General features: G+C 35.9%; 1 protein-coding gene across 8 annotated transcripts in view; it reads right to left on the bottom strand.

Moving 5' to 3' along the window:
* The window catches only part of PPP2R5C (protein phosphatase 2 regulatory subunit B'gamma), a 196,655-nt gene that overhangs the window by 32,289 nt on the left and 148,783 nt on the right, over positions 1-15,583 (bottom strand). For all 8 annotated transcript variants that reach the window (XM_043981614.1, XM_043981615.1, XM_043981617.1 and 5 more), the window contains 4 exons: positions 13,785-13,844; positions 11,218-11,326; positions 5,832-5,885; positions 1,355-1,525 (listed from right to left, as the gene is read on the bottom strand). In XM_043981614.1, coding sequence (XP_043837549.1) covers positions 1,355-1,525; positions 5,832-5,885; positions 11,218-11,326; positions 13,785-13,844 — 394 coding nt within the window. The remainder of the gene's footprint in view (positions 1-1,354; positions 1,526-5,831; positions 5,886-11,217; positions 11,327-13,784; positions 13,845-15,583) is intronic.

Consider the following 15,583-nt stretch of genomic DNA (forward strand, 5'->3'; position numbering starts at 1 on the left):
CCACTTAGCTGCCTCAACTTTTAGACATTTCAAACCACCATACTCTGAGAAGTGTCAAACTTCTTGTCTCCCTGGCCCCCAACTCCTACCCCCCATGATGAGTATGGCCTGAACCAGATCAAAATTAATAAATACAAATGTAACATGATATAGATAATATTAATTTATGTTTTTCTACATCTGTAGGGATCCCTTTGAGTCATCCTCAACTCCTCACTCTCACTCCACCCTATATAGCCAATTTATTGTCAAATCTTGTCTTTTCCACCTCATATATGGCTCTTCTTCACTCACAGAGCCTACTTTATTCTTTTTTTTTTTTTTTTAGTGAGACAATTGGGGTTAAGTGACTTGCCTAGGGTCACACAGCTAGTAAGTGTTAAGTGTCTGAGGCCGGATTTGAACTCAGGTACTCCTGATTCCAGGGCTGATGCTCTATCCACTGTGCCACCTAGCTGGCCCCACAGAGCCTACTTTAAGCCCTCATCACTTCTCTCTGGGACTACTACAATAGTGTCCTAATTGGTTTCCCTGCTTTACATTTCTAATCCATTTTCTGGTTAAGTACCAAAGGTTCAGGTTTCTCTGTATTATCCCTTGGCTCAAACTCTAATTGATGCTTAGAGAGGTTTAGTGACTTGCCTAGGTAGTAAGCAGCAGATAGGGATTGAATGTAGGTCTCCTGAAGCCTCATCTAGGTCTCCTTCCTGTTGATCTCACTCTGATCGTAATTGATCTTGGAGAAAATTTTCAGTGGAGTGGTATGGTCAAAGTCAAAATGCAGCGGTCAAAGATGTGATGGGGAAGGCATAGACATAAAGGCACAGAAATAAATCACACTATACGAATATGGTAAAGAAAGGAATGGATTGGAGACAAAGTCAATGAGGAGGATAGAAAGACCTGTGTATGTCGAAAAGTAGACACTGATGTTAGATAGGGAAGGGATATAAATGAGAAGTCTCATTGGAGAAGAGAAGTGTAATTTAGATAACAGAATCAATCCATTGTAACCACTTAGTTTAAAATGTTATGCTATGTACTTTGGAAGTAGGGCTTTACATGATGATGACAACTGACTGGTACTGGTTTTAGAGTTTTAGAAGTTAGCAATATTCTACTTTAATAAAAAATAAGGGAAAATGAGTCTGAAATTGTGACACAAAGGAGGCCAATATGTTTTATAGCATGACCAGTCAGAAACTGAATATTTGTTAACTTGTATTTTACACTGAACAACTTTGGCACTGTAGCAAAGTTTGGTGCATCATTTAAAAAGGCACAGTTTTCAAAATAAAAACAAACCAACCTCATAAAGTTAATTATTCATTATATTTTCCTAAACAATACACACCTGGAAATGTGGGCTGGAAACACATTTGGCTAGTTGTCTGAAAAGAGGTTCCATCACCTTTACAAATTCAGATGGTTCAATAACATCTAAAATCTCCTCTAATTCATTTAAAAACATGACTTCTTTTGGGCTGTGAGTCTTTGGCCAGTATTTGAGAAGTGCCATCACCACCTAGGAAAAGAAAAATCACATTACAATTCTACATGCAGAAGGATCTTCAGTTCTTGATCTACAAGGTCTTATTTCATTATACAAATCCCTGGTTTGTACAAACAAATTAAGACAAAGGTTTTGTTTACTTGATAAAATTGGGGAATGTTACTTTACACTTGATCCTAATAGAGGTTTTTAAGTTTATGTAACCCACCCTCCTTTCAAGTTAAATGGTCTCAAGGTTGGTTTCCTGAATAAATTTTGAAAAGGAAATAAAATATAAGTGGTCAGGAGTAATAAAGAATAAAGGGAACTGGGGCAACTAAAAATAGATTAATATGGCTGATGTAATGCAGTGGTTTATTTGTGGATTGGACCAGGCACAGAATTTTTAGTGACACATAAAGGCATGTCCTTTGTGTCCCTTGTATCATTCCCCAATCTCTAGTCCATTATTCAGAATAATGAGTGTCTAGACTAGTTCTGAAAAATTTCTGTACCTTCAAGAACTTTTCTTATAAAAAGCAACTACTTGTTCACAGGTAATTCCAGTTGTGAAACTCTGGATATTTACAACAGAATTTTGTTTCAAGGAAGGTGTTCATATGAGCCAATATAAGATGTCTCCCTATTTCCTATCTCAAATTTACAATTTGCAAAGAACTCAGATGACAGAGATAACAAAATAAAAACTCAAGTTTTCGTAGCTCGTTATGGTTTATATGTATTATCATCTCTATTCTACATAAGGAAATGAAGGCTTAGAGTTAAGTGCTGGGTGACAAGGCATGCACATAACTAGTGAGTGTTGGGAATCAGCAATCAAACGCAGGTCTTCTGATTCCGAGTCTAGATGCCTTTCCACCATGTCATGTTATCTCCCTAAAATAAACACTTTACACATCTACTACTTTTCTTTGTTCATTTGGATAAAGGAATTCTATTGTTTGAAACAAACAAAAAATCAGACTGTGAGCTATAAAATAGAAATTGACTAATTCTTTCTTGAAAAGTTCCTATTTTTTGATAATAGCTTACAGAGCTATTATAGGATGGATTTGAAGGAGTCAGAACCTGGACAATGTGGATTCCTGTTTTAGACAAGACTCAGCTATTTCTGTGAGTTCAGAATGCAACAGTATTTTTCTGAAGAAAGTGAATTGCTCACAGAATGCTAATCCTGATCAACAATGGCTACTTTGGAGTGTAATTCAAGAAATTGAACTTTTCTATAAGGACTAAAAATTTCTAAGTGCATTTCCTTGGAGATAACCTCTTACGGTGAACCTTTCTGACAGCCAAGCTTGGACAGAATTACTAATGGTCCTGAGACCTGAATTTCGGAGAGCTGAGATCAGGGGTTTTTGAGTCTTGTGCTTCCTCTGGCTTTGGAATTTCCCCCTTGACTTGGCATTGTAGTGGGAAGAGGGGGAAGAAAAAATTAGTTATACTTTGGGACTTGGTTTAAGACTTGTCAGGATTTGCTCAAAGACAAATTGGTGAGAACTGTATTTTTCACTTTTGCAGGATATATTTTAAGAGGTTAAATACTTAGACGTGTTTTTTTTTTTAAAAGAAAATTTTATCTATGGACCCAGAAATCTTTTAAGGTGTAGTAAATGTTTTATAAGAGAGTTGAGTAATAATGTAATATTAGATGGTGGATGTTTTAAAAATCTCAATCTTTTAAATTGAACATTTAAGAAAGGAAGCACCAGTAATAGTGACAAATATGCAACTTTGGAGAATATCTTTTTTTTTTTTTTTGCACAGGGCAAAGATGATTAAGTGACTTGCCCAGGGTCACACAGCTAGTAAGTGTCAAGCGTCTGAGGCTAGATTTGAACTCAGGTCCTCCTGAATTCAGGGCCTGTGCTCTATCCATTGCACCACTTAGCTGCCCAGAAAGAATAACTATCTTAATATAATACTTACCAGTAAGACCGAGCCTATAACTTTATTGTACTTTTGTCAACATAAATTTAACAGAATGCCTAAGTAACATAATTATCTACATTTTTATATCATCATCATCATCATCATCACTAAAACAAGTAATCTGAAAAGAAGCTAAAGATCCTTTGGCTATTCTAAATATTTCAAAGTATAGAATGTATAGAGATATAATGTACTAAGGCTTTCCACATATATACCAGTAAGATCAAAATAATATATTATACTGTACCTTTCCTAGATGACAATTCTAATAGAATTAGAGATTTTTTTCCCCTCTGTTACTTTATAGTTTTCTTTTGCATTTACCACAATGCTTTGGGCCCCACTATTTTAGGACATAATTTCATGCCTACCTTCACTGGAAACAATACTTGTATTGTAATAAGTGAACTGATTGTATTAAGGAAATGTATCCCAATTAATAAATGTAGTTTTTGTTTTTGCTTCATGACAACAATAGTTTTGGATCAGACCTATGGTTCCATCTGTGAAGAGAGTTGGTGGTGCGAAACCTCCTTTCCTCATGCAGACTGGTAGCTTCTCTGCTGCCTGGGGCACAGAGAGGTAAGTGACCAGCTCCCCCCAGGTTCACATGGTCAGAATGTGTCAGAAGTGGAACTAGCCTAACTCATCCACTACACCATGCTGTCTCTCAATAGCATTAACATTAATAGTAAATTAAAAAACCTTCTAATGTCCTTTTGGGGGACATGACCAATTCTGCAGCCTTGACAACTAACAAAACTATCTTTGCAATTTTCATAGTTTAATTCCAGGGACAGAAAAAGAATATAACAATGAAATGTTTTTGAGTCTTTGATCTGGAAAATACCTTGCAAATATAGGAATCAGGCCATGTCACACGTTAAAAAAGTGCTTTTAAAAAGTGCTTCCATGTCAATTATGCAGCTGCATTTCCACCATCAAAGTATGTCTTCAGCTTAGTTAAGGAGGATAAAAATAATGTATCCTCTACAGGGCATTCAGTACCTCAACTGTGCTTGATATTGAAGTCTGCTAAGATTTGGTACAGTTCCTTTGGGGCTTCCAAAGTCTCAGACACAAATATGGTGGATAGTTCCTGGGAATCCTATGGTGGAGAATGCAGAGTAAATGTCACTCCTTAAGATGGCTGGAAGCAGGGATTAAGTCAGACAGTGCTGTCCTTCACCTGGTTTCTTGAGCACATCACCTCTGCAGAACTTTTTGTTATTGCTTCGTGTGTAATGGATGATGGCCAAGAGCCTTTTCTAGTATTGTAAGAAATTTGAGTGGAAGAGATCTAAGCGTGGAACATAAAAGTTTGATGGGTGGCATAGGTTATAAATCAAGTCATCTGAGGAAAGTGTCAGTGTTTGAACTCCCCTGAAAACCTGAAAAATATCTCAGTGTTATGGATTTTTGAAAGTTTTTTTCTACATTAAAATGGGTACTTTAGCAGTGAAGCAGTATAGCTATGAGGAAATAAAATATCAACCCTATTTATTCTATTTTGTCAACTACATTTAAAAAAATCATACCTTTTCAACTGATAGCTAAATATACAACTCCTAAATTTAAAATAATAACCTGAAATTAAAATTACAAAGTACACAAAAGCAGGCAATCCAACTAACAATTACTAACAGTTGTGAATGTGAAATAGTCATCACAAAACAGATGGAAGCAGGACTATTACTGCTCCTACTCTCCAGGTCTGCAGACAGATTTTAGTAGGGTAGGAGGTTGTTAACTTGGAAGGGAAAAAATAATTACATCTAACTGAACTTTTAATTATGAATTTTAAAAAAGCTGTATATTTTTCCAAAAGTAGTATGCAGACTTCACCAAATTGCTAAAGGGCTCCAGGATACAACAAAAAAGGTTAAATGCTCCCTGGATTAAGTCTATTTGGTTGTAACAAGCATTTCAAACATTTAATTTTTGTACCATAATTCCTCTGACTGGTCAGTTGAATATGTAGTAAGTAAAGCAAAAAATCAAAGTGCTTAGCAGTGGGATTAAAAATGTGCATACTTTAATGAATGCACTTGTTAAAATACTTAGAGCTCAAAAGAAAAAAAAAGGACTAGGTTAAGATTCGAGAGAGGAGACAACAGGTTTCATTATAAGTGCTTATTTCTACAGAACTAATTATTTTAGTTAACAACTTGTCTTTCAAAACCTATATAACATATGGTTGGATCAATAACTGGCTTAATTTTAAAGCTTACAGAAATAAACAAATGGATAAGGCTTATTTTTTTCATATGATCAGACTTCTACATTTTGTTAACAAAATCACACTGTATTATGTTTACATTGAGCAAAAGATATACATTTTCACAGTACAATTATGAATTTGACTAAAATAAAATAATATACTTACTGGTTCAGTAAGTGTGCTGTCCTTTTCTAAAAACTGAACTACACAGTATGCCAGCTAAATAGGTTAGGAGAGAAAAGATATATTAATATTTTACTATTTGATGATAGCATCTCCTACATTATTTCTTGCTATTATTTCTAACTCCTTTATTTAGAAAGTTGTTCCCAAATGAGGAACCCACCAGAAGCCCAAATTGTAACTAGACACTTCAAATTAGCTATTCTTAATATTTCCTAGTATTATTCATTCAACAAATAAATTTATTGAGAGCCTACTATGTACAAATTCCTGTGGGAAAAATACAAAAAATACCTTACAATTTGGTAGTGGAGATAGATAATCATGTGCACAAATAATTTTGTAATGTTTCATTCCTCTAGGCTACTGTAATCAGACCTTTTTTGGATGGAGAGAAGATTGAGGTTTTGTTTCCTGAAAGCTATTATTTTGGTATTTCCCTCACAAAACTGAATTGTGCTTTCATTTTAAAGCATTAGTAGAAAAAATAATTTGTGAACAATGACATGAAGATTAAATTCAAGCTGTTGTCAGTACAATGTGACTAAATAGCTAGTGATCCTCTAGGCCAAGGGACAGAAAAAACTTAAACCAAATGAAAACTGAAACTAGACTGACCAAACATGAATGTCAACCAGTTAATGTATGTGGTCATAGTGGCAACTGTGAGAAGGTCAAGGGGAAATTCTGAAATGCTGATTAAAAAACAAAATAGGCAATTTCTCACAGTGGTAACAAATTCCCCCTCCTTATTTCTTCTCCCCAGTGGTTATTTACTACTTCCAGGCCAAAAAAAAAAAAAAGTCATTTTAAACCATGAAAAGAGTCAATACTAGCATTCTGGGATACAGACAATTAAGAGTTCATTGTATGTGAAAAGCTTTAGCATGCTTTTTCACCTAATTCCTTAAAACAGAGTCTCAAAATGTTAAAAAACAAAAACAACAAACAGTAGAGGCTATAACATGGCCAAGGGGTAAGTACTAGACAAAAGCAGAAGTCTCTAGGGGGTCTCATCCTAGGTCTTCTGCCCACTTGGAGGGTGAGACCTTGGGCCAGTCTGTGACTGTAGCCTCTGTGATGTAGTTTGCTCCTTGTGGAAGATAACGCAAAACGAGGAATACTGTTTTTCTCTAGTCAATAGCTAATGACAAAAACCAGGCTTAATGGTTCTTGATTCCCTCAAATTAAAGTGAGATCCAAAAGACCAAATTTGGAGGACCAAATCCAACTTCTCCATGGGAATTCCAGTTCCACATTTCCAAGAGTTTGCTAGAGATTTCTATTGCATCTTAAACTTAACGCGTCAAAAACGAAACCTATTATCTATTGTTAAGGGCTAAAATTCTAGCTAGTCTGTCTAAAATATCTAATGAGTGGTCGCCAATAAATTATATGCTTTAGCAAGAGTTAGACTTTTAAGCATTTATTAAGGAGAATAAGAATTTGGTAAAGAGAGAAGAAAAGGTCTAGATTCCTATCTATTAAAGGGAGAGCACATTTCTAGCTCCGCTCTCCACCAGAGTCCAAAGGAAAAAGCGTGAGACCCAGCGCCAGTCTCTTCCTTCCTCCTCCCACTCGCCCGCGTCACTTCCTGACACCAAAGAAAAGACTCCTGGTCTTGCCCTCAAAGACCTTCGCTTCATGGGTGGAACTCTTCTACAGTAAGTCTCCAGCAGGTGGTGTCATTCCAATCGTTACACTATCTTCCAAAATCCACATTTTTTTCCTTGTTCTGAAGGCCTCTTGGCTAACTTATTGATTTCTGCTGCTAGTATCATCATCCTTTCAAAACCCAGGCTCAAAAATCTCTCTGATTCTTTCCTCTCTCTTACCAACCCATTATTAAGACCATTTATCCAGAGTATTGTAATAGAAAGAACAGTAGAACAAATGTTGGAAGACTGGAGTTTGCATCTTAATTCTACTACATACTAGCTCTGTGACCTTTAGGAAGTCAATTCACTAAGGGGTTTCCTCATGGATAAAATGAGGGGATTGGTCTGCAGCAGGGGTTCTTTTGTTTTTTAAATTTTGAAAACTGTATTTCAAAATAACTGATTTCCTTTGCAATCCTACATGATTAAAGAGGCTGATGGGCTTTGCCAGATGACCAAAGGGGTACACGGCACAAAAAAGGTGATGAACCAATGCACCAGATGATTTCTAAGGTACCTTCCACGCATAATATTCTATGCTTCCTGTTCATTCTAGCATCTCAATCCGTCTCTAATCAAGTCCCTTTCCACATTCCAGCTCAGGCCTTTATCACCTTTCATTTGGATAATCTCTGACCTGGAGCTGCCTTCAGTAGCATGCCTTCTTTCCACCAATGCCCGAATAACATTACTCTGATCACAGTGTATCTTGGCTCAAAAACTTCCAGTGGCTCCTTACTTACTGCCTCTTAAAATAAAGTATAACTTTATCCAGGGATTCAAGGCCTTCTACAGTCTGGCTTCAATCTCCTTTTCTATTCTTACTTCAAATGATTCCTCTTTATGCATGTACTCTATGCACCAGTCAAAGTTTATTATTCATTTTTTTTGGGGGGGGGGTAATTGGGATTAAGTGACTTACCCAGGGTCACACAGCTAGTAAGTGTCAAGTATCTGAGGCATATTTGAATTCAGGTCCTCCTGACTCCAGGGCTGGTGTTCTATCCACTGCGCCCCCTATTATTCATTCTTTTTTTTTGCAGGGCAATGAGGGTTAAGTGACTTGCCCAGGCTCACACAGCTAGTGTCAAGTGCCTGGGGCTGGATTTGAACTCAGGTCCTCCTGAATCCAAGGCCAGTGCTTTATCCACTGCGCCACCTAGCTGTCCCCCCATTATTCATTCTTAATTTCACCTTTCCCTCTCTTGCTTGTGCCTTTGAAATCCTTTCTCATTCATCTCTATTTATTATTATTTGTAAGCTCTGCTTATTGACAATTTTCTTATTCCCTTCAAAGTTTAACTCAAGTGCTACCTCCCAGAATGAATCCTACTTCTCTCAGTTAGATGTGATTCCCTCTCATTGAATTCCTGTTTGACCTTTCTTATACATTCAATCATTTTTTAACTTGTAATATAGTTATAAGTATGTCTTATTTTCTAATTTGCATGCTCCTTGAGGTTAAGAATTTGTATTATTTTATCACATGGCTCTTAGTACACAGTAGGTACTTAATATTTTTTGAATTGAATGTACTGGGGTAACCAAAACACAACTAACGACTATTTAAGTGGTTAACAAACACCAAAATTTAGTTTTTGTTTCCCTTGCATGAATATTTCCATTTACTACCAAGGTCATCAATCTGGTCACTCTTTGTTTAGGCTTTTCTATAATACTTCAATGATCAATGGCCCAAAGGTTCATCACTGTGGGTCTTCTAGATTGAAAGCCTTCTGTCTTAATAGTGTCCATGAGTTGTAGCCAAAAAATTTCACCACTTAAGTGCTCAACCTGGCAATGAGCCTGAGTTTAATTATACTGTTTCTTAGACAACAGACATCACTGAGCCCATACTCCAAGCCTTTCCAACTTGTTAGGACCCGTCCAAGTTTCCACTCTGCTGGAAAAGGTTCCAAGAACTCAAGGTCACCTTTGTTCCACAATGAGGCACTGAAGTGGGGCTTTCATGGAAACTGAAGGATTTTTCTACAATATTCCTAACAAATATCATCTTCCAAGATGCCAAAGTAAACAAATTAAATTTGAATTAACTCCCTGCAATAAGTTACATATACTTAATGTTCCAAGTTTGAATTAGGAAGAAGAGATGCTAACTTTTGTTTTCTATCTGCTGATCTATCATACAACATAATTAAGAGAAGCAGGCCTGGATCCACACATAAAACAATTTTTAATGTTTTACATTTCCCCCCTAAAGCTCTGTCTTGGGCCCTTGCCTTGTCTCCCCCTATACTACCTCACTTAATGATCTCAGCAGTTGCTACAGATGCAGATAAGCCTGGATGGGTCTGTGCAGTCCTATTCTCTCTGCTGAGCTCCAGGAGGCATCTCAAATGCAACATGCCCCAAATAGAACAAGTCAGCTCCACTCCCCACCCCCAAACTCTCCCATCTTCCAAACTTTTCTATTACTTATAACGCAATTAAAAAATAACAATAACCACAAAATACCTGGCTGAATTCAAACATAATATTTACTAGGATTCAATAAACTGAACAAAAGTTTGAGAGAAGAAAACATGTTTCTAAGTACGGACATCTAAGTGTTGTCCATACACAAAAGCGAAATGAGAATTTTTGGTAAGACAAAGCTTTTATATCAATTCTTTCAGGTTGATGAATGAGTCAATATTAACATGTCGAGCCAGAAGTTTTCAGGGGCATGTTGGCAGGTTCTGGCCTGGGATCTGTCAACTTCAATCAGTATAGCCAACCACGCCCAACCTAAGAATATGTAGAAGGGGCTGTGATAGACATCAGGGAAAATACAAAAATAAAGCATATTCTTGTTCAACATTTTTATTAATGACTCAGATGAACACGCGCATGGCATTCATGCTGATCGAAACTGTGATGACACACGTCTGTCAGGGGTAGCTAGAGCTCTACAAGCCAGAAGCTGGTCAGAGAGCATTGAGAGCGTGGTATTCAGTTTTTGGTCATATTTTGATAACAAGAACGATACCAACAAGCTAGAGTTCATGAACAGAGAAGGCACCAGGATGGTGAGGAAACAATGAACGAAGAACAGTTGAAGGGCTTGAGGATTTTTAGTCTGGAAAAGAATTGTGTGTATGAGTGTATGTGTATATAAGAGGGTGGGGGAGAATGAGAATTGTCTTAAAGTATCTGAAAGAAAATCATGTGGAACAGGGCATAAGTTTACTTTTTTTGGCTTCAGAGAACAGAATTACAAATGAATATAAATTTCATGGAGTCAGATCTTGGTTCGACTTAGGTAAATGGAAGGGATTGCCTTGCTAGGGAATATTTAAGCAGAAGCAGGATAATCAGTTGCTGGGAAGTTGTTCCTTTCTTAAGTAGGAGGGTAGATGACTAGAGAGCCTTTCACATCCCTTCCAACTTTGATTCCTCAGATTTTATGAATTGCATTGCTTAAAACTATTAAATATAACTATGCTTCAACTCCATATTCCAAAGACTTTCTAACCTTAGTGCTTCCATTTCTGGCCTTTCAAACACAAAGGAAAGCACTTTTATTCCTAATCCTTTAAATAACTGTTTAAGAGGTAACACCTATATTAGCTAAATCATCAAATTTAATTCAATAAAGTAATATTCCCTATAAAAATGCAAGGTCTTGAGTTTAGCATACTATATAAATGAAACATACTTGATTAACAACTAGACTCATCCACACAAAATAGCTAATGACTCCATTGTACCTGAGGATGGTAGACACTCAGTGATTTCACTTTGTGCAAAGGTAATAACACCTTCAATAAGAAAATCTTGTGCTCTTCTTTTAATGGTAAGGCAAATCCATTAATTATGCTGAAAAAAAAAGATTTGGTTCAAAATTTAAATATATTCACAAATTTCAGATCTGCAATTATATATATTTTTTCCAGTCCTACTTTAACATAGAAATCCTGCAGGCAAGTCAGATCTCTTAAGAAGGAAGGGGAAGAAAACACTGGAAATTTTAAAAAGTCTTAGGGAAGCATAGGCATTGGAACTTTGATATTTCATAGTAATTACTACTATAAATAGATGGTAGATAGTGAGGAATTAGTTTACCTTAAAAAAAAAAGCCCAAGTGGAATGGCCCGCCAAAGGGAAAAACAATCAATTTGTTATGTTAGAGTACAAGGCCTGATATATTGTTCTTTTTTTTTTAAGTGAGGCAATTGGGGTTAAGTGACTTGCCCAGGGTCACACAGCTAGTAAGTGTTAAGTGTCTGAGGCCGGATTTGAACTCAGGTACTCCTGACTCCAGGGCCAGGGCTCTATCCACTGCGTCATCTAGCTGCCCCCCTGATATATTGTTTTTGAGGGGGCTTTCAACTGTTGCATGAATACTTTGCAATACCCTGATTTGTCCAATTACACATTTCTTCAAATGTTGAAAGAAGTGTTGCATTTTCATCAGTGATTTGTCAAACCTTAGGCTTTCAAATTGTTTCCTTTTAAATTTTTAGGCCCTTTTTTCCAGCATTATAGTGATTTCAAGTTTACAAAGTGCTTTACATATATCTTCTCATTTGATCCTCACAAAGATCCTGCCAAATAGGTGCTATTATCATTATCTCTTTTTTATAGATGAAGAAACAAAGGCTGAGAGAAGTGGCTTATCCAGGGTCACCAGCTAGTAAAGTGTCTGAGGCAGGATTTAAACCTAGGCTAGGTCTATTTGACTCTACATTCAAAACTCTCTCCACTGATCCACCTGGCTGTCTTTAGTGATAAAGGAGGGGTAACTGTGAGAAAATGCTGATTTGGCATATAAAAGATGGTATAGATCAGCAGTGTCAAATTCAAATAGAAACAGATCCTTGTGTCTGTGTAGTAATTTAGAAAAGCATAATTCACATGACCTATGCTATATGGCATTTTTATTTAGCTGAATATTTTCTAATTAAATTTTCCATTGCTTCAGACCATAGACTGTAGGCCCCAGACTGTGAGTTTGATACCTTTGGGTTAGATAATAGTGATAATAAGAACTTGTATTTTTGTGGTGCTTTATGGTTTACAATTCCTTTTCCTCATAGTAGTCACATGAGAAGAACGGGAAAATACTATTATCTGCACTGTACAGCAGAAAAGTGAAGTGACTTATTTACACTATTTCTTAAGTAAGTGCCTACTGAGTACTAGGTGTGCTGGGGACACAAAGAATGTGACAGTCCCTATTCTCAAGAAGCTTACATTCTCCGGGGTATCAATTCTCTGCAGCTTCTCCAGAGAATAAGCGATTTATTTGTTTAGGGGCCCAGTAAGGAGAGGCAGAGCCTGAACCCAGGTTTTCCTTAATCCAAGGACAGTTCTCTAGTCACTACACTACAATGCTTCTTTCTCTACTTTAAAAAAGCACAAACAAACATACCAAGAAAAATTTCCCTGACTTCTCTAAACAGGGGAAATTTTCATTAAGAGATAATGAAAATTCACAATGTTATGATTTACATTACAATGTTATAACATACGTTCACTTATGAAGTCATTCATACATTTATAAAATCAAAGGAAAATTAGAGTATTAATATTTGCTCCTAATATCCTAAATAACAGATAATGGTTAACAAAATCACATAACTTTTGGGGGCAGCTAGGTGGTGCAGTAGATAAAGCACTGGCCCTGGATTCAGGAGGACCTGAATTCAAATCTGGCCTCAGACACTTGACACTAGCTGTGTGACTCTGGACAAGTCACTTAACCCTCATAGCCCTGCAAAAAACAAATAAGTAAATAAATAAAATCATGCAACTTTAAAAAAAGTTAACATTTATGTTTAATTGTTTTTAAATGACTATAGTTGAGACTTAACATTGGACTTCCAAGTTACATACATTAAAACATATGACAAGGTCATATATTTAGAAATAATTTAGTTTTTAAAAATCCCTTATTGTCACTATCATTTCTGAATAGGTCCTTTTCTCCCTGCTATCTAGAGAATATATCTCGTAACAAAGATAAAAAACAGGAAAAAATATCCCTTCAGGAAAAACAACATATCAAATAAATCTGGAAATGTATGTAGTATTATATAGTGATTGTTTCCAATCAAAGACAACATGTCCAGATATATAAATCTTTTAACCCTTAATATTAAATAAAATTCTGTATAATATCTTTTAGACATATTTTTAATAATTCCTAATTATGGCAAAGGATTAGACTGGATGAACTTGAGGCCCTGCTGAGTTATAAATTCCATCCAAAAATCCAATTTTATAGAATACACAAACAGAAATCTCTCGAGCATTTATCAGTACAATGACTCACCTTCCCAATATTTCCAGTAATTCTGCTATGCCATTGTGATGCTCTGTTTCATAAATAAACCTAAGGGAAAAATATTTCAATAATCATAATTAAACATTTGAAATAGCTGGTAACAAAAATCTCAAAGAGAAAAAACATTTCCATAAGTGAATGAAATGATCTTTATTGCCAAAAAATCTGAGTTGGTATTTGTTTAAAAAAATGAATAAACACTACAGCTGACTGTGTTGGTGGATGTCCGTTATGAACACAGAGTAACTGTGATGATGCTCTTTTCTCAAGTACACTGGTCCTCTATTAGGACAAATGAGGAAACTCTTCTATACTTCCTCTAACTACAGAAATAAGAATATTTCTTTGCAACCAACAGATGTTTTTTGAATTGAATTAATGTATCAAAAAAAAATTTTTTTTTTGTATTTTTAGCCAATAATCAAGTAAGATACTTTGGGGGATATATAGTCAGTCTTTTGAGAGCTAGATGACATTTTACACTTCAAATCAGATTATTTTCAAAGCAAATGCTAAGAAATGTGTCCATGTAGATAAACTTTTCTTTTATAGTACAGTTATCCCTTCCACATTATGACTTTCCTCACTGCAGTTTTCTTAAGTATAAGTAATTAAATGGGAATTTTGGGGAGTTTTGCAGACGTGGCAGATGACATGTTAAGGCCAGAAGATGACACGGAACCTATGACCAAATACTTAACCCAAGTTTTACAATAAGGTACCATAAACACCCTATAAAAGAAAAAGAAAAAAACCTAGACTTCTTCTCTGGTATGAAGGGAAGGCCAAAAAATTTTATGTGGATTTTCCAGATTGTGGGGGTGTTGTGCTTGCTCTAGCCCCTGCGATGCAGAAGGGATAACTGTACTGCTAACCACTGGCTATTTGGGCTACTATTTGTATGCTTGTGCATATCTGCTACTTTCTATGTTTGTTTAATCATTCAATAATTATTTATTTGGCATTTAATCAAAACAAAGCTCTGTGCTAGGTGTTGAAGGGAAAATACAAATATAAGATATAATATATTTCCCTAAGAGGTACCAGCTAGTTTGGAGAGATAATGCAGATGGCATGAAAAGAGTTAAAAATACAAAGTTGTACATGATGAAATCCCAAAGAGTGTTAGGCAATCATTATTCAGAGGAGAAGATTAGTGAGGACTGCTTCAGATGAAGAAAGTCCAAAAAAAGAAGGAAGAATATACATTGGGCTATTAAGGATGGGCAGGATTTAGAAGGGCAGAAAGGAAAGAAAAGGGTATTCTATTGGAGAGAGAAAATGTCAAAGAAAATACAGTTAGGAATGAACCTATTTTATCTAGGGAATGATGAACTAACACTACTCTAGCTAGAACTGAGGTTCTACATAGGGGAGTAGAGGGAATAAGGTCATAAAAGTAGGGTGGAGCTGAAGACTCACTGAGGGCTTTGAATACTACGGGGTGTTGAGATCTGATATTTCACCATCATCGATAAAACTTTGTTTTGACACATTATTAAATATCTAACTGTATTTCCCCTTTCCTCAAGCATTTAACATTCTAAATTAAATATTAGTTTAAAGAACAAGACTTTAAAAGTTCAGCAAACCCAAACAAAAATATGTTATATATATTTTCTACATTTTTCCTACATTGGAAAGTTTCCTGCAGTATTTAAGCAGATAAATGATCATTCATTCAACAATATACTTGATCAATAGTACTTCTTATGTGTAAGGCATGGGTCAAGGTGCTATGAGAAACACAAAGAAGCTAAAGACAAAGTCCTTGGCCTCCAGGAGCT

Source organism: Dromiciops gliroides, chromosome 2 (genome assembly GCF_019393635.1).
Source record: "Dromiciops gliroides isolate mDroGli1 chromosome 2, mDroGli1.pri, whole genome shotgun sequence".
NCBI lineage: Eukaryota > Metazoa > Chordata > Mammalia > Microbiotheria > Microbiotheriidae > Dromiciops > Dromiciops gliroides.